Source organism: Sturnus vulgaris, unplaced genomic scaffold (assembly GCF_052056855.1).
Source record: "Sturnus vulgaris isolate bStuVul1 unplaced genomic scaffold, bStuVul1.hap1 Scaffold_194, whole genome shotgun sequence".
In the NCBI taxonomy this organism is placed as follows: Eukaryota; Metazoa; Chordata; class Aves; order Passeriformes; family Sturnidae; genus Sturnus; species Sturnus vulgaris.
This window is the reverse complement of record NW_028276164.1, coordinates 5,030,303-5,049,572: the sequence shown is the minus strand read 5'-3', so window position 1 is coordinate 5,049,572 and position 19,270 is coordinate 5,030,303. Positions and strand designations below refer to the sequence as shown.

The window sequence follows — 19,270 nt, the reverse complement described above, 5'->3', positions numbered from 1 at the left end:
TCTGGAAAATCACATTCCTGTATCTCCATCTGCTTCTTCTTTTTTAAAGAATCTTCTATTTACAAGGGTCCCCAGCAGGTTCTTCTATTTACAAGGTCTGGACCTCCACAGCTCTCGACTGCTGGCAGCTCTTCCCAGTCATCTTCCCCCACTGGGGTTCCAACGCCACCACTCTCCCCACAGCTGGGCTATTGCCTATCACATCGGGGTCACCACTCATTGCAGTTGAGGCAGAAGCCAAGACAAAAAAACTCCGTGTTCATGCAACAAAAAACAACTTTTATTGAGGGCTGTTCTCCCTATATAGCCTTTGAAGTCTGCACGGTTAGCTCTGCTTGGCTAAATTAGTTGTCACCTGGCTAACTGGCCAATGTCTGCCCATGCCCCAAATGGCCTAGACCTGCTCCCCAACAGCCCAGACTGCTCAAGTTATATCATTACGGTAGTTATAGAATTATTTACATTATAAAATTACAATTGGGATTAGTTATAACTGTAAGGCCTCCAGGCCAGCTGTTAGCTACTACAGGTTTAGTGCTGGCCAAATCTTCCACTAGAATTATTTACTCATTTCCTGCTGTGAGACAGGATTAGGAGGAAGGCAAAGCCGGCTCCAACCTTAAAGGGTATGAAGAAAGAACTTTATTAACAGAACTAAAAGAATTATAAGAATCAGAATAAAACCTTCAGAACACTTCTCCTCCCTCCACACCCTCTTTTCTTTCCCACCGACAATGTGCAGGAACAATTCAGCCAGTTTACCATCTCTAGAATAGTCTTTTTCCAGTTCACTTAGGGAGAGGAGTCTTTCTTTTCGTGCTATGGAGACTTCTCCACAAGAGACAATTCTCTCGTGGCTTCAAAGTCACAATGAATCAGCTGCCCAGGAGAATGGAAATCTCATCACTGTGTAAGTCCCTTCCCTCAACCTACAGTTTTCCCCACAATTGTTTTTGAGGGCTCAATCTTTGGGTAATGGGGTACACTTTTAAGGATGAGCTGTTCAGAAGCAAAGGTTCTCTTCATCTGTCTCTGAGATCATCTTCATCCCTGGGAACAGAGATTCTCTTCTTCTTCCCTGAGGTAAAGGGTCTTCATCACTCTCATCTCTCTCTGTTCAAGCCACTTCAATATCTGCTTGTTCAGCATGGATGCTTTTGCTCATGCCTACAATTTGAACACTTCATCCTCCACGTGCTTTTCAACAAGTTACAGGGAAATGGAGTCTGACATACCAACTTTATCTTTCCCATAGACTTACAAGAGGATTTCAGCCCAAGAGTCAGGCATCTCCTCAATCCCTCCCATCTGGGACCTGAATTCTACTTCTCTAACCTTGGGATCCACATGTTGTTCCTCTACATGTCTTCACTCTGTCCTGTTCTCTCACTCGAGAGAGAATTGAAGGTCTGCAAGTCTCATCTGTACAGTGAAAGAGATAATATCTTGTTCCAAGGCCTGCAGATAATCATATGATCCCTGCTGTGGTGGCCAGAGCTGTTTACAGTGGAGAATTCTGGGGGGCTGTGCCAGGATTTTCAAGGGGCCCAGCCAGGACAGTGTGGCTGCTCTGGCTGCACAGCTTTTTCAGTGGTTTAACAGGTTGTCAGTTCTCAAAACTAATCACTGATTAGATTTTGTCAGACATAGAGGAAGCTCTTAGCAGCTCCTGTCCAAAAAAAAAAAAAAATCATTTCTGGGGGTGGCTTCTTCCCTCCTCACCAAATGTCAAACGTGCAAAACCAGCACAGAGGGTCCCCCCTTTCTGTTGTGAGGTCTCATGTTGTCACCCTTGGCTCCATGAGGCCCTGTAAAGTCAAAATGGATCCTTCGTTCCAGGAGACCCCACAATGTCACAATGATCTGTGGACATCATAAGGCCCTGAGGCATCACAATGGCCCCTTGGTTCCAAAAATCCCCGCAGAACCATAGGGGCCTCTGGATTCCATCAGACCCCACAGTGTCACAGAATCCCTTTCATTCCCTGAAGCCCCAAAATATCACAAAGGATTCTTGGTCCCATGAGGCCCCACAGAACTATAAGGGCCTCTGGATTCTACAAGACCCCAAAGTGTCACAGAGTCACTTTCTTTCCCCAAATCTCCGAAGTGTCACAATGGATTCTTGGATTCAAGAGACCCCACAGTGTCACAGTGTCCCCTCAGTTTCATGAAGTGTGGAGAACGACAAGGCCTTGCAGGATCACAATGGATCCTTGGTTCCATGAGGACCCGCAGAATCACAGGGGCCTCTGGATTCCACAAGACACAGAAATGTTACCATGGCCCCACGGTTCCATGTGACCCCTGAGTGTCACAATGGCCCCACAGTCCCACGTGTCCCCTCAATGTCACAATGTCCATTCTGTTCCAGGAGGCCCTGCAGTGTCACAATGGTCCCACAGTTTCAAGAGGCCCTGAGGTGTCACAATGTCTCACAGTTCCATGTGTACCCTGAATATCACAATGGCCCCATGGTTCCATGTGTCCCCTCAAAGTTACATTATCCCCAAAGTTCCACGTGTCCCATTAGTGTCACAATGGCCCAGGGTCCCATGTGTCCCTTCACTATCACCATGGTCCCACGGTTCCAAGAGACCCTGCCATGTCACAATGGCCCAATGGTTCCATGTGTCCCCTCATGTCACAATGGCCCCACAGTTCCATGTGTCCCCTCAGTGTCACCATGGACCCATGTTTCCATGGGCCCCTGCTGTATCACAATTGCCCGACAGTTCAGTGTGTCCCCTCATGTCACAATGGCCTCAGGGTTCCACATTTCCCCTCAGTGACACAATGGTCTCAGGCTTTCATGTGTCCCCTCATTGTCACAATATCCGCACAGTTTCATGTGTCCCCTGAGTGTCGCTTTGGGCCCAGGGTTCCATGTGTGCCCTCAATATCACAATGGTCCCACAGTTCCATGTGTCCCCTCAGTGTCACCATGGTCCCATAGCTCCAAGACACCCTGCCATGTCACAATGGCCCAATGGTTCCATGTTTCCCCTCACGTCACAATGGCCCCAAAGTGTCATGTGTGCCCTCAGTGTCACAATGGCCCCACAGTTCCACCTGTCCCCTCATTGTCACAGACGAGCAGCACTGGAGTGGGAGCAGCACCACTGGAGGGGTTGCAGCTGCACTGGAACAGGAGCAGTGGCTGTGGAACAACAGGGGAGAAGCTGTGGAACACAAGTCCTGTGAGGAGCAGCTGAGGGAGCTGGGAATGTTTATCCTGGGGAAGAGGAGGCTCAGGGGAGACCTCATCACTCTCTACAACTCCCTGACAGGAGGGTGCAGCCTGGTGGGGGTCGAGCTCTTCTCTTAGGGAACAGGGACAGGACAAGAGGACACAGCCTTAACTGCACCAAAGGAAGGTCCTCCCATGTCCCCACCCATGTCTCAGTTCAGTGTCTTTATTTTAACCCCAGTGTTGGATGTTTTAAAGGGATGAAGAGAAATGAAAAGCAAATCAAGGCCAAAAGAAAACGATTTCTGTGTCTGTGTGAGCTGAGGATCCACGTGCTTGGGCGGAAGAAACTTTTTTTGGAGGGGTTTCCACCCCACTGTCTCCAAAATCTTGGTCTTTACGTGACTTCATCACCCTTTGGCTGGAGAAGACACCCCTGGGCAATAGGAAATCAAAATCCTGGAATCACTGAGGTTAGATGCAGTGGTTTGGGTTTATTAATTTTAAGGTTTTTTTGTTGTGAAATAGGATTAGGAGGAAGGCAAAAAACGGGCTTAACGTTACATGGTATAAAGAGAAATTTTACTTTCAGAAACTAAGGAAAAAACCCTTAGAATAAAACTTTAGACTACTGTTTTTTCTTCCATACATTTTTTTTAATACTGAAAACTTATAAAAACCAACTCAGTAAAAAACTATTCTAAAGATGGAAAACTAACTAACTTACTTGAAAGAATAGACTTTTTCTCAGAATATGGAGATTTTTTCACAAGAAAACTGTTTCTTGTGGTTTTGATGATACAGTGATTAGCCTCCCAGGATAATGGAAATCTGCTTACTATCTAAAACCTCTCTATTCAGACTAAAAGTTTTTCTCATAACTTTTATTGAGTACTTATACTATATTAACTTTGGGGCACACTTTAAAGATTACAACAGTTTAAAGAAAAGCTTACTTTATTTTTGAGAACACAGAAGGTTTTTTTCTTTTTCTTTTTTTGGGGGGAACAACAAGTGTGTATTTATTATGTAAACTTAGGGGATAACAGCAATTTTATATTGTTTTTATATTGTTTCTGTGTATATTACTTTTTAAAAATTATTATTTTATTTATTTTTTATTTATTTAGGAGAGAGAAAAAAGTACCTGTAAAGTTTTATTCTGGGCATTGAAAGAGTTAATACCTTGCCCAGAGGGCAGCAGAGGGTTTTGTGATTTTTCCCAGGTGGGGCAGTCCGAGTTATTTACAATAAAGAGTCTTTCAAGGCCAGGCTGGGGGCTGGGTGAGGACTGTAGGGTTTAGTCAGAGGAGTCGTGATGAGTTTCTGGTTTCATGGCTGTTCTCCAGCACCCGCTGCACTCAATTCCAGCCACGGGCCGGGGGTTCTTCCTCCACCCTGCCCAGCAGGGCACCACCAGAAGATAGGATTGAACACAGAAGATTTTCTAGAGTTGAATATGAACAAATTCATTCTCCCCAAGGAATTCCCAATGTTGGTTTGCATCCTGATGGACTTTCCTGCCCCTGCATTCAGGATGATGCAGAACCCCCCAGCCAGGTGTCTTCCCAACAGGGATCACCAGAACCAAAGATGACCAGGGCTCTGCCCAACGGGGGTCACTGGGGATCATCCAACACCGATCCTCCCATGGGGGATGGAGCTGGAGCAGAGCACGAAGCTCTTCCCACACTCGGGGCTCTCACAGGGCTTCCCTTAGTGGTGACTCTGCTGGTGTTGGGTCAAGGTTGAGCTCCTGGAGAAGCTCTTCCCACACTCAGGACACTCGTAGGGCCTCTCCCCAGTGTGGATGTGCCGGTGGACAGTGAGTTTGTTGTTGCGTTTGAATCGCCTCCCGCAGTCGGGGCAGTGGAAGGGCCTCTCCTCTGTGTGAATCTGCTCGTGTTTGAGGAGATCGGAGCTTCTCTGAAACCTCTTCCCACACTTGGGACACTCGTAGGGCCTCTCCCCGGTGTGGATGCGCTGGTGGCTTCTCAGGTTGGAGCTCCACGCAAAGCTCTTCCCACATTCCAAGCAGGTGTAGGGCCGTTCCCCTGTGTGGATCACCTGGTGCCGGAGCAGGTCTGAGCTGTCTCTGAAACCCTTCCCACATTTCCCACACTCATAGAGATTTTCCCCAGTGTGGATCATCTGGTGCCGGATCAGCCTGGAGCTGTGGCTGAAACCCTTCCCACATTCCAAGCACTTGTGGGGCTTCTCCCCTCCATGAGGCTTCTCCACCAGCTCTGAGCTCTGCCTGGATCTCCGGCCTTCCTGGCTCAGGGAGGGTCTTTCCTCCTCGCAGCTCCCTGGGCTGGGTTTGTAGCCCCTCCTTTTGACAGATCTCTGGGGCTTTTCCTCGTCCTCCATCTGCCAATGCCTTGGGAATGACAAATCCTGGTTTGGGGAAAGAACAAGGGAAGAGCGCCTTGGCCAAGGGGTTCCTCTTGGCCCAAGTGCAACTCAGGAAGACATTGAGCATCTTGTGTCTGTAAGAATCTCCAGAACACCAAGATTCAGCACAAAAATCCTCCAAACATCATGACACAGATCGAAAACCCCCCAAACACACAGATTTAGCCAAAAGTCCCGACAAAATAAAAAGATTCAATCCCTTCTCCTGCTGCCCCCAGGCCCAGCACCCACTGCCGGCTCCCTCTTCCCCCCAAACCCACAGCATCCCAGCGGAGGGGCAGCGATGGAGCTGGGGCAGCTCGGGCTGGGGCAGCGCTGGGCTCTCGGCCGCTCCCGCCCGCACTCGCTCCCCACTGCAGCCGCTGCCGCCACCACAGCGCGGGGGGGCCCGGCCTTGGCGCTCCCAACCATGACTGCATTCAAGTGACAGAGCTCCAGAGCCAGGCTGGGAGAGATTTAGGAGACATCCCTGGCCTGAGGGACAAAATGTGTTTATGGATGGCTCTGCAAGGGCAGGAGAAGGGAAAAGGGCTCCAAGACACGCTCTGATGAAGGAAAGGGAATTAGACCAAGCTCAGGTTACCCCTGCATGGTCAGCTCAACCGGCAGAGCTGGGTGTGCTTGGAAGAGCCTGGCACTGAAATGCCCTGAGCAGGAAGGCTCAAATATCTTCTGGTGACAGCATGGCAGCTAACAGGGTGAAAAAAGCAATTCTGACTTCTGTTGAGTCGACTGGTGCTGTGCTTCAGACAGAAAACACAGCACTCTCTGATCCATGTGAAAAAGGCCTCTTTATTTTTCTGACTTCTTCTTAAATATCTTTCTTAATGTTCTCAGGTAAGCGCCTGTGATTGGTTCCGAGTTTAGGCTGCTCAGCCCTCTGACCAATAGCCCCTGCAGCTTAGGACAGAATTGAAAATAGACAAGGATGTAACCCAATGAGTTCCAGCCTATCTCTGCTCTCTGGGGGCCTGTCTGTTAGGCCAGGCCACTTCTCTTAGCAGTGGCCAAATTCACTGCCCAGTGTAAGCCAGCTAACACTGTAACATTGTTCAGCAATCTCTGGATCTTTTATTAAGGTATTTCTAAAACAACTCCAAGATAAAGGATTGTGGAAAAAACAGACTCTCAGATGGGGAACTCTTTTTACAGCAAAGATCCTTCAGGGGGTTATGGCTACTTTAGGAATACAGTGGGACCTCCACAAGCCCTTGCACCCCGAGAGCTCTGGGCAGGTAGAAAGAAGGAATGGGGAAATAAACAAACTCCTTTGGAAGCTGGTGATAGAAACCAAGATGCAATGGATACAGCTTTTGCCATTGGCTTGGGCAAGAATAAGAGCCAGACCCAGGGCAGATATTCAATTATCTCCCTTGGAAGTGATCTTGGCAATTCATTGCCCTGGTAATTCTCCACCTAGTGCAGGGTGGACATAAGGGATGTATATTTCAAGCAGTCTGTGGCCAGAATCCTGTCTCTTGGGAAATCTCTGCCACAGGAAGCTGGGCTGGCACAGAGCCTGCCTTGGCACTTTGCTGTTCACAACATCCACCCAGGACATCGGGTCCTGCCTAAGGAGTGCAAAGAAGCACCACTGGTGGCCAAGTGCCATGGCCCATTCCAAGAGTCCCTGAGCACAGAAACAGCCGCCAGCACAGCTCAACACGGGGGGACCCCTCACCCTGGGCTCAGGGGCTCTCAAACCCCGGAGATTTGGAATTCCTGGCTGCAGGAGCAGCATGGGAGGGCACCACTGACCCTGCACTGAAGGCAACGCAGCAGCAGCCAGGGCTCCACATCGGGCCAAGCCCCTGGGCCTGCCCACAGATCCTCTGCTGAAATCCTCTGCCTGGGCACCCTCCTTTGGCATCTCCACACACTGGGGCCAATCCTTGCTGCCACTGCTGGAGCTTCGCTGCTTTCTGTGCCTGCACTGCCACAGCTGCTGGGGAAGACAACGGCACAATTCCACTCTGCCTCTCAGTTACACTCACACACTGGGCTGCCGGGGATTCCATGGTCAGAAAATATACCAAGTTGAAAAATGTTTTCAGAATTATTTCTCTAGGCAGGCTTGATTTGCATTTGTCTTGGAGAAAGGAATTATTAAGTGTGTTTTTAAAGGGATGTTACACTAAATGAACGTGAGTTTAACATCTCAACAGACTGGGAATAGCCCAAAAGATACCCACAAGGCTAACAAACATCAAGGAAACACCAGCAAACATCAAGGAACACCCACCCCAGACACTGCCCCCGGCATACATGGAGGCACCTGGTCTGGAAAAGGCTGAGAAGGAAATCCAGGAATGTGGACCTAATTAACATCAGAGGAAAAGTAATACGGGGCCAATAGGATACCAGATATTAAGAACTATCCAACGTAGAAGCAATGAACACTAAACCAACGGATTCCAAAGGGTTTAAGACTGTATAAAGTTCAGGAAAAATCCAGTAAGACTCACTTGTCATGGAATGATTTTCTCTGCACACTCAGGCTATGTGTGGATGAAATTATTTCTGTTGCACATCCTGCCCAGAATCAAGTAATGCCTTAACTCTCTAACACTAAAGATATCAAGTAAAAAGCAGATTGTGGGGGGGTCACATGTGAGTCATGCAATTCCTGCTCTGGAAGAGAACCTTTGGTTCCAGGCAGTCAGAAGAGCTTTAGAAATGCAGATTAACACTGCTGGGGAAAATACCCATTTATCATTCGAACTATAGGACTAGATTACAAGATGTCCTCGAAATAATAATGAAGCAGACAGATCCAGCTCCTGACCTTCATGACAACCAAACCACGCCAAAGATGAAGGCGACATTTGTGGAAAATTAGATTATTCAAACTGCTATTTGCAAACAGATAATAACGGAAAACTGGTGAAATAGATAACAAATGAAAGTAGAAAGTAGCTCATATTCTGGTAGAAATGTAGAAAGGATGAGAATTAGACAAGTTTTTGGGGCGCCATGGGTTAAACGAATGCAATTCCTCCTCTGATGTGCTGCAGCAACTCTCATCTTTTTACCATGCACGACACCTCGCTGAGTGCAGCTCATTCAGCAGGTGAGCAAGGGGATGCAGGTGGCAGCCAGGCCTCCTGATCCAGAAATGGCTACAAAAGGACAGGGAATGAGGTCACTGAGAATAATCCCAAACCAATGAGGATCCAGGAAAAGAGACTAAGCCAATGGACATTAAAGTCAGTAAAGATAATTACTGAGAAAATAAGAAGAGGATTTGAGTAGAGTAAGATGAATATGCCTGGAGATAGGGCCAGGGATTTGTATAAAAGGAAGTAATGGGAGAAACCATCGTTTTCAGAAACTGTTACTAATTTCCAGAGACAGCTGCTCAGCCAAGATCCTGCTCAGTGCCTGACCTTCGAGAAGGAGAAACACTTAACAAAGCCATGAATATCGGATGTTATACAAAAGGAGAGGTACATATTAACGAGGACATGCAGTAGTCGGATCGGGAAGTCTGAGCCTTCAAAGTACCTCAGTCGGTGGCGAAAGGGAGAGGGGGAATGCAGCCGGGAAAATGAGGATAAAAAGGAGACTGCGTACTACAACAACTGGAGAGACCGCATGGCAAATGCCGCATGGCCTCTCTCTTTGTTCATCAATAAAGTCACTTTTACAGGACTCCTCTGTCTCCTTTATGCACACAAACCTCTGGCCACGGGAATTTTCCCTCACAGCCCCGGCCACAGGGCAGACACCTCTGTGCCACCCACAGCAACCGGGACGAGCCAGCGCTGCTCCGGCACCGGCTCCTGCCGAGGCCCCAGCGGGAAGGAGACCGCGGGCAGCCGCTCCCGCAGCGCCCTCAGCCCAGCGCCAACACGGGCCGGCACCGGCACAACCAACCCGCCAGAGCCCCCTGCCGCCCCCGAGGCCCGCAGCGAGCCCCGAGCCCCCGCACAACCGAGCGCGGCTCCCACCTGCGCTGGGGCCGCCTCCGAGCTCCGCCGCCGCCTCCCCGGGCTCCGGCCGCTGCCGCCGCTGCCGGGCCCGCACAGACGCTGCCACAATGGCGCCTTTGCTGCTCTGCCCAATCAGCGCGCGACAACCAGGAGTGACATTGGCACAATCAGCCAATGGCAGCGAGGGCCGGGCTCTGCACACGGCCCAGCCTCGGCCCGCGCTCTCAGGGCCCCCGGGCTGTGGGAGGGCAAAGGCGGAGATGAGGAACAGCCCTGGAACGGGCCCGGGCCCGAGCCGCCATTGGCCTGGAAACACAAACAAAGTTCTCCGCAGAGAATGTTGGGCACCAAAATTTCTTTCAGTTTGAAAGACATGTGTTTGCTAGGGAAGGCAGGACTCTCCCTCGGACTGGAAAATGTAAATCCCCCTCCCTCTGAATTATTATAATTTTGAAATTAAGGGGGTTTTAATCGAAGATATGAGATAGGAATAACAGTTTCTTACTGGTATGTATAACAAGGCAAGAAAACAACAACTATGGAATTAATAACAAACAGAACCAGGGAGCCTGTGACAGCATTTCTGGCCGAGATGGGAAAGGATGGAGGAGAGGATTTGCTTCTCAAAGCTCTGGGGCAGTCAATCCCATTGCCCCTGCCGGACTCTGAAAAGCACTAAGCTAGAACAGCAGGAATGAACAAAAGACCTTGGGCTCGTGGACGAGATGTATCAGACAATTTTTCGGCAGGAGTTGGAACTGCAGGACGTCCCAGCAGGGCAGGGCAGGGCGGGGCTTCAGCGCAGAGAAACTCAGAGCAGCGCTGAAGGAGCAGCGGGCAGCGGCAGCTGGGTGTGAGCAGAGGGTGATCGGTGCCTCTTTTAGTGAGGAAGGGGTTAATAAGGCCTTAGGTCAGTGGCTGCTCTTACGAGCAGAGGCTCACCCCAGAGGAGAAGGAGCAGCAGCTCTGTGCTGGGTCATGGGGACTTCCTCTCCTTAAGCAAGAGCAGCTCCAAACGTGTCTTCCAAAACCCAAAGCCTTGAGTAGCTGCCCACCCCCGCCCTCCTTTTTACCTGGGCCAGGCCAACCTTTTGTTTTCTAAAGCACTAACCAGTAGCTGCAGTTAGAATTTTCTAGCAATTCATGGGAAAAATTCTATAGGTAAGAAGGAACAAAAGAAAAGAAACCTAACCCCCAATAAATAGATAAATATGTAACAACAGTAAATATCTAACAGTAAATAAATATCTAATAGATAAATATCAAACAACAGTAAACATCTAACAACAGATAAATATCTAATAATATATAAATATCTAACAGTAAATATCTAACAGTAGTAATGTCTTGCACAGTTGGCTATCATGCAAAGACGAATCCTGATTATTACAAACAGTTCTTTAGGCACAGAAGAGGAATAATTTAAAACATATTTTTATCTGCATCAGTCTCTGTATTTTCAGTTGTTTCAGGAGCAGAACCCTTCTTAACTCTGGAGCAGTGAATCCAAGGTCCTTTGCCAGCAACTTTGACTGAGATGAGGGTGGTCAGCAGGACTTGGAATGGTCCTCTCCACTTGGCTTGCAGATGATCACTGTCCCACCACTTCACATAGACCCAGTGTCCAGGCTGGAAGGGATGTGCAGGTGTGTCCAGTCCTATGGGTCTGGATAGCAGGATGTAATTCTGGAGCTTCTGCAACATGGAACCTAAAGCCATTAGATATCTCTGTAAATCCAGTTTCCCCTTCACGTGAATTTAACCTGGAACATGTGGAATCTGATATGGCTGCCTGTTGTAATGCAATGGGGTTTTTCCCTTTGTGACAACTTCACCAGCCTGACTGGGTTACAGCGTGGCTAGTAATAATAATAATAATAATAATAATAATAATAATAATAATAATAATAATAATAATAATAATAAGCGGGATGGGAATGATGGTGCGCCTGTGATATCCTTTTAATCCATCTGTGAACATGTGATCTGAGAGGCTGCATCCAAAGACCAGGGGGAGGGATATACACAGGGATACCCGAGGGCAAAGGTCCAAAGACAAATGAGAATTAGGAACGTGCCTAGGCATGCCTGACATGTCCTTACAAAGCCCATGGTTTTAGGCTAAAGCCTCTGCATCTGCAGGGCAGGGACCAGACCTAATGTCTAAGGCCTTGCTTTTTAACAGCCTGCCTCCCAAGGTCTTAAATTTGTGCTTTCTTTATAGGGAATTTGGGCTAAATCCCAGTCCATCTCAGCCAAATCGACTACCACAGGAAGGGGCTGGATCCAGCTCTGGGGATTGCTCAGGCAGTGATTCCTGCCGGGATGAGAGAGGGTCATGGTGTCACCCTGTCCCCATCCCGCAGGATGGACCTTGCTGGAGCCCATGGAGAGCGGGAGCTGCTCCGGAATTCCACCTGATCCTGTCCCAAACTTGCTCTATCCATCCAACTCATCCTGCTCTGGAACACCTCCCTGATCCCACTTCATCCATCCCACACCAATCCTGCTCCATCTATTCCACGCAATCTCGCCCTACCCATCCTGCCCCAATTCCTTTCTGGAATTCCAACCAATCCTGTTCCATCCATCCCAGCTGATCCCGCTCCAGAATCCAGCCCCGATCCCACTCCACAATTCCATCTGATCCTGCTCTGGACCCCTGCTCTGATCCAGAGTCCCTCCCTGATCCCAATCTATCCAATCCTGCCCTGATCCCTCTCTGGAATCCCACCCTCATCCCTCTCCGTACCTGCGGTCAAGCCGTTGTTCCCACATCATTTCCTGCAGAAAGAGAAAATCCATGAGATTCTAGCACGGATCACACACCAGGATTAACCCCAGGATCCATCCTGAGATCTGCACAGAGGGGATCCAGAGCTGGATCCACCACTGGTACTCACTGGCTGCCATGCTGTATTCATTCCTGTCCCTCTTCCCTGTGGAAAAACAGTGGGATCAGCGTTGGTGGCACAGGATTCCCAGAACAGTGCCAAGTGGATCCATGCCCCTTCCCGGCCCCCATCCCGTGTGTTACCGGATTGGTGCTTCCAGACAACGAATCCAATGAGGACAATGAGGATGAGGACGGCAGCGATGATGGACACAGCGACCACCACAGTGAGATTCCTGCCAGATGTTGGATCTGGGAAACGAGGGATGGTGAGCAGGGGGAGGGGAATCCCCATTTGGGCATTCCAAATTCCCAATTCCCACATTCCACATTCCCAGCCTCACCCCAAGCGTAGATCCCGGGCCCCGACATTCCAGGATGCTCCACCCGGCACCGGTACTGCTCCCGCTCCTCCGGCCGCGCCTCGATCCTGGCCCAGGTGTGGAAGGTGCCGTCGCTGTTGGGAACGATCCCGCCCCACTCCGTCTCCTGATCCCAGATTTCATCCCCCTTCATCCAGTTGACTGCGATGGAGCTGGGGTAGAATCCGTACGCGTGGCAGGACAAGATCAGCGTCCCGTGTTCCTCTTTTCCAGACACATGGACATCAGGGGGCTCTGGAATGGGATTACGGTGAGAGACATCCATGGAATTCCATGGGAATGGGATCAGTGTGAGATCTGTCCATGGAATTCCATGGGAATGGAATGGGGGTGAGATCTGCCCATGGAATTCCCACTTGAATGGGACAGGGGTGAGATCTGCCCATGGAATTCCCACTGGAATTACTGCATTCCCAAGTCCTCTGTTCCCAAATCCCACATTCCCACAGGAATTCTGCTCCCACCTTTGTGGTCCAGCTCCTTCTGCCCGTATCTGACGTATTTCTGGAGCCATTCTGGGCATTCTTGCCCCAGGTAATTTGTCCACTCCTCAGCCTCGTTCTCTTCACGTTCCCAGCGCCTCCTGGTGATCTCAGCAGCGCTGTCAGCCGCCACGAATCTCCTGGATCCCAGGTCAAAGGAGACAAATTCCCCCCCGTCATAGCCAAGCCGGTAGGATCCACGGACACTCCCATCGGATACAAGTTCACAGCCATAAAGCCACTGTACGGTGTGGAGACCTGAGGGGATTGCACCCACAGAGACCCATGGAATTATGTCCCAGTCCCAGAGCCCCATTCCAGCCCGATGGAGCCCCAGAATCTGATGGAGACCCACAGAGCCTCATCCCAGCCCCATGGATCCACATCCCAACCCATGGATCACAAGATATCCATACCAGCCTAATGGATCCCCATCTCATCCCCTTGGAGCCCTGTGAATCCACAATCAAGCCCCAGGGATCCCATTCCAGCCCCATGGATCCCCCCACTCACCTCTGCTCTGGTTGTACCGGTCCCGTAGTGTATCCAGGTTCCAGGCATCCACATCCTGGTCCTTCACGTAGTTCTGGGTCTTCCTATCCCAATATCCCGGCTCGGCTCCATCCTCCATCCACTGTGTCAGTGGCACCGCCCGGCCCCGCTCGCTGTCGTAGCGCTCGAAGGGGATCCCATCCACAAACCCCGTGACCATGTACTGGGGGATCCCTGGGCTGGGCTCCGACACGGCCACGTGCAGGAAATGCAGGGAGTAGAGAACTGGGGGGACACGGAGATTTGGGGGCGTTGAGAGAGTTATGGATCAATGAAAGGGGAACTGGGAGAGATGGAAAGGGGGTGCATGGGGTCCCAGTGTCCAGCAATGGGGGCTCAGGGGACTCCCAGTGCCAAGGAAAGGGGGATACAAGGACTGGGAGAGGTGGGATGGGGGTTCCAGGAAAGGTGCCCAAGAAAGAGGGGTCACAAGGTGGGGAGACCCAGGATAACTGGAATGGGGGGCTCGGGGGCCCTTGATGCAGAGAAAAAGGGGGACTGAGAAAAGCAGGAATGGGGGTCCATGGGGTCGCAGGGTCATTGGAAAAGGGGTCTGGGGCTGGGAGAGGCGAGTGGATCCCGAAGGATCAGCCTGGGAGACGGGAAAGAGATCGAGGGGATGCGGTTGGGGAGGGGACGAGGGGAAAGGGAAAATTCCAGGGAGTTCATCTGGATCCCATTGGATCCCAGCTGCGACCCCCCTGAGACCCCTGGGACGCCCGGGACTCTCTGGGACCCCGTTTCGGGAAGCGGCGGGAGTGGAAAACGGGGGGGACACAGAAAGTTGGGAAGTCCGGGGGGTCCAAAGGGCGGGACTGGGGTCTGGGAAAAGCGGGATGCACGAAAAGGGGGTGTAGGGGGGTCCCAGGCCCGGAAATGGAGATTCACGGGTGTCCCAGTGCCCAGGAATGGGGGTTCAGGGGGGTTCCCGTGCTGCGATTCGAGGTTCAAAGGGATCTGGATGTCAAAGAATGGGAAATGAGTGGGGTCCCAATGGCAGATAAGGGGGTGCAGGGGTTTTGCGGTGCTGGGGAAGGGGGTACAGGGAGGTCCTGATGCCCGGTAATTGGCGCTCAAGGGGGTCCCAGTGCCCAGGAATGGGGGTTCAGGGGTGTCCTGGTGATGGGGAAGGGGATGGGAGGGTCACAGGACTCAAAATGGGGCTATGGAGGGCTCCCCGTGCCTGGGAATGAAGGTTTAGGGGGTTCCCGGTGCCTGGAAATGAATGTTCAGGGGGGTCGCGGTTTCGGGGGGTCTCACTCACCTTTCGCCGCACCCCCCAGATCCCCCAGGAGCCCCAGGAGCAGCCCCAGACCCAGCACTGGAGCCATCGCGCTGCTCCGCCGCAGGCCCGCCCGGCCCCGCCCCCAGAGCCGCCTCCGGCCCTGCCATTGGCGCTGCTATTTCCTTTTCACCAATGGTAACGCGATTGTTGTGTGACATCATCGGTCGCCGGGTAGATCCCGGTCTCACAGGTTGGGACGCGGAAGCGAAAGAGACCGAGGGAGCGCGGCGGGGGGGAGGGGACGGGGGAATTCCAGAGAATTCCTCTGGATCTCCGCTGCGACCCCCCTGGAGCCCTCTGAGACCCACCTGGGACCCCCTGAAACCCCCCTTAAGAAAGCGCCGGGAGTGGAGAACAGGGGAGACACGGAAATTTGGGAGATCTGGGGATGCAAAGGTGAAGGAAAAACGCGGGTCTGGAGTCTGGGAGGAGCGGGATGCCCGAGAAGGGGATGCAGGGGGTCCCAGTAGACGTGAAGGAGGTTCAGGAGGGGGTCTCAGTACCGAATAAAGGGCTGCAGGAAGGGTCCCCATGCCCAGGAATAGGGGTTTAGGGGGTCCTGGGGTGAAGGAAAGAGGGGTGAAGGCAATGGGGGGTCCAGGGGGTCCCTGTGCCCAGGAAAGGGGTTGCACGGGTTGAGGAAAGTGGAGGGCGGGAGCTGGGAAAGGCAGGAATGGGGGTCCAGGGGGTCCCGAGGACAAGGAAAAGGGGGGCTGGGGTCTCCGAGAGGGAGAGGGTCTGGAAAGGGGGTGCGGGGGGCATTGGTGCTGGATGAAGGAGTTCAGCTGGGTGCCGGTGCTGGATAAGGGGATACATGGGGGTCCCGATGCACCAGAACTGGGGGTTCAGAGGGGTTCCGGTCCTGAATATGGGGGTTCAGGGGCTCCCGGAACTGGGGAAGGTGGTCCCGGTTCCTCCGAAATGAAGATTCAGGGCCGTCCCCGTGCGCAGGAATGGGGGTTCAGGGGAGTTCCCGTGCCGGTATATCGGGGTTCAGGGTGGTCCTGGTGCCAAATAACGGCGTGGGGGGATCTGGTCCTGGGAAAGGGGGTGCATGGAGGTCCCCGTTCACAGGAATAGGGGGCTCGGAGGGTCCTGGTGCAGCGGAATGGGGGTTCAGGGGGTCCCGGTGCCCAGGAAATAGGGTTCAGTGGGGTTCCCTTCCCAGCTTCTGGGGTTCAAGAGGTCCTGGTGCCTGAAAATGGAGGTTCAGAGGGGTCCTGGTTCCCAGAAATGGGGGTTCAGGGAGGTTTCCGTGCCCGGGAATGGGGGTTCAGGGGGGTTCCAGGTGCAAGATAAGGGGGTGCAGGGGTTTTCAGGACTTGGAAGGGAGTACAGGGGGTTCCTGGTGCCCCGAAATGAACGTTCAAGGGGGGTCTCTGTGCCCAGGAAGGGGGGTTCGTCCGGAAATGGAAGTGCAGGGGGGTCCCCGTTCCCAGGAACGGGGGTTCAGGAGGGTCCCGGTGCCGGGGGCGGTCACCGGTTCTCGGGCGGATCCCGAAGCCGCAGCTTGGGAGACGCGAAAGTGATTGGGGGAACGCGAGGAGGGGACAAAGAAAACCTTGGGAATTCCCCTGAATTCCCCCTGGGACCTCCCAGGACCCCCCGCAGGACGAGCAGGGGGTGGAGAACTGGGGTGGACGCAGAGACTGGGGGGGTGTGGGGGCGTCCAAGTGTCAGGAGCAGAACTGGTAGATTCAGGAAGGGTCCAAGTTTCAAGGAAGGGACTGGGAGAGGCGGGATGGGGGATCCAGGAGTCCCTGTGCACAAGAATGGGGGTCCAGGGGGTCCCTGGGTCACGGAAAAGGGTGAGCTGGGGCAGGGAGAGGCGGGCGGATCCTGGGGACGCAGTCTGGGAGACGCGAAAACGAGATGGGAGTAAAGGGGAATTCCAGGGAATTCATCTGGATCCCACTGGATCCCCGCTGAGACCCCCTAGGACCCCGGGAGACCCCCTGGAACCCCGTTCCAGGAAACGCCGGGAATGGAGAAATGGGGAGACGCAGAAATTTGGGAGATCTGGGGGTCCAAAAGCCGAGGAAAATGGCGGATCTGGGAATGGGAGTGCAGGGGGCTCCCAGGGCACTGCAGGGGGTGCGGGGGGATCCCAGTCCCGGGTATAGGGGTGCAGGGGGGTCCCGGTGCTGGGGAAGGGAGTACGGGGGAGTCCCCGTAACCAAAACCGAGGGTTCAGGGGTTCCCGTGCTGGGGAATGCGTGTTAAGGGGGAGTTTCCTTCCCGGAATTCAGGGCTCAAGGGGGTTCTGGTTACCGAAAATGGGGGTTCAAGGGGTGCCGGTGACCAGAAATTGGGGTTCAAGGGGATCTCCGTGCCAGAAGAGGGGCTACGGGGTGTCCCTGTCCTGGGGAAGGAGGTACAGGTGGGTCCCAGTGCTGGGGAAGGGGATTTTTGGGGGTCACACGACCTAAAATGGGGATTCCGGGGGATCTCGTGCCGGGGAACGGAGTTTTAGGGGGCTCCCGGTGCCCGAAAATGGAAATTTAGGGGGATCCTGGTGCCCAGGAATTGCGGTTCAGGGGGGTCCCGGTTTCGGAGGGTCTCACTCACCTTTTGTCGCGCCCCCCGGGCCCCCCAGAAGCCCCAAGAGCAGCCCCAGACCCAGCGCTGGAGCCATCGCTGCCGTCCCCGGTCGCAGCTGTGGCGCCGCTCGAGAGATGCGAAAGTGAAAGTGCCCGAGGGAGCGCGGGGGGGAGGGGAAAAGGGGGAATTCCAGGAAATTCACCCGGATCCGCACCTGGGACACCTCTGTATCCCTCAGGGATCCACCTGGGACCCTTCACAGCCCCGCACTGCGGGACCCCCGGGCCGGGCTGTGCTGCGCTCCCGGACCCTGCGCTCGAACTCTGCCCGGAACCCGCCGGGTTCGGCCCGGAGCGGGGGGAGCTCCGCGATCCAATTTTTCCTGCGGGTGCTGGTCCCACCCCTGGCGGAGCAGGACTGGGCGCAGTGACCCCGATCCCTGATTCCCAGTCTCCTTCTCTCTATCCCTCTCCTGTTCTCTATTTTTCCTTTGGGTGATCATACATCCCAGAGCGGCTGGAGAGCCCCGTGCCCAGTTCAGATTTTCCCAGGAAAAGGAGGCCTGGGGGTGAGGTGCCCCGGGCTGGCCGGGAATGGGGGTCTGGGGGTCCCCGGGGACACGGAAACAGGGGAGCCAGGGACTGGCAGAGGAGGATTCCCGGGAAAGGGGGTGCAGGGGGGGTCTCAGTGCCCGGGAATAGGGCAGGGCAGGATCTGGGAAACGACGACGGCTGCTGGGAAGGTACTGGGACAGACTGCGACACCGAGGTACACCAGGACTGGGACGAGAACCCACTGGGAGCAGAACTGGGGCACCAGGATCATGCTGGGACCACACTGAGGGCTACTGGGAGCACGCAGGGGACAACTGATATATACTGGCAGAGACTGGCAGTGGCATGGATCATCCTAGGATTGACTGGAATCATACTGGGAGTGATCAGATCTGTAGCAGGGGTGATTAAGAGAAACTGGAATAATGCAGTTGTAACTGGGATCATACTGGGAGCAGCTGGCCCAGGCTGGGGTCATACTGGGACTGACAGCGTCCAACTTGGAGTGGCTGGAATAACACTGGAAGTATCTGGGAGTAACTGGGATCATACTGGAGGTGGCAGGGATCAAACCGGACTCATAGTGGAAGTCTCTGGGAGATACTGGGATCATACTGGGGTGACTAGGCTTATACTGGGAGCAACTGAGACCATCGCGGGGGGGAAATGGCTTCATAGAAGGTGTGACTGGGTTCATACTGGAACCGGGGCGACACTGAACTCTTATGGAGAGGGACTGAGAGTGAAAGGAACTATACTGGGAATGACTGGGGGCGACTGGGATCCTACTGGGAGTGATTTGGAGCATACTGGGAATGCCCAGGATCATACAGGGGGAGACTGGGAACCACCGAGGAGGCGGCGGCGGAGCTCGGAGGCGGCCCCAGCGCAGGTGGGAGCCGCGCTCGGTTGTGCGGGGGCTCGGGGCTCGCTGCGGGCCGAGGGGGCGGCAGGGGGCTCTGGCGGGTTGGTTGTGCCGGTGCCGGCCCGTGTTGGCGCTGGGCTGAGGGCGCTGCGGGAGCGGCTGCCCGCGGTCTCCTTCC

The 19,270-nt window shown here is 53.3% G+C and overlaps 1 protein-coding gene across 3 annotated transcripts; it reads right to left on the bottom strand.

Moving 5' to 3' along the window:
- Nucleotides 1-10,768: 10,768 nt before the first annotated feature.
- LOC148218201 (class I histocompatibility antigen, F10 alpha chain-like) lies at nt 10,769-17,882 on the bottom strand. 3 transcript variants are annotated; one of them, XM_088157940.1, is made up of 8 exons: nt 17,701-17,882; nt 13,809-14,072; nt 13,278-13,553; nt 12,775-13,047; nt 12,575-12,682; nt 12,441-12,476; nt 12,290-12,321; nt 10,769-11,246 (listed from the first exon to the last, which is right to left on the bottom strand). In XM_088157940.1, the coding sequence occupies exons 1-7, from the start codon at nt 17,765-17,767 to the stop codon at nt 12,296-12,298; spliced, it is 1,050 nt and encodes a 349-aa protein (XP_088014066.1). In that variant the 5' UTR covers nt 17,768-17,882; the 3' UTR covers nt 10,769-11,246; nt 12,290-12,295. The 3 variants fall into 3 exon arrangements, with proteins under 3 accessions (XP_088014066.1, XP_088014065.1, XP_088014067.1); XM_088157939.1 differs by having other exon boundaries at nt 10,769-11,232; nt 17,701-17,881; XM_088157941.1 differs by lacking the exon at nt 17,701-17,882 and adding an exon at nt 15,112-15,227.
- Nucleotides 17,883-19,270: the final 1,388 nt, after the last annotated feature.

Bases quoted from the DNA above. Each gene is read 5' to 3' on its own strand.
- LOC148218201 (XM_088157940.1), bottom strand. From the start codon at position 17,767: ATGGCTCCAGCGCTGGGTCTGGGGCTGCTCTTGGGGCTTCTGGGGGGC. The intron at 12,683-12,774 runs GTGAGGCTGGGA...CTCGTTTCCCAG, and splicing joins GCCCGGGATCTACGCTTGGG to ATCCAACATCTGGCAGGAAT. The intron at 12,477-12,574 runs GTAACACACGGG...GTTTTTCCACAG, and splicing joins TGTCTGGAAGCACCAATCCG to GGAAGAGGGACAGGAATGAA.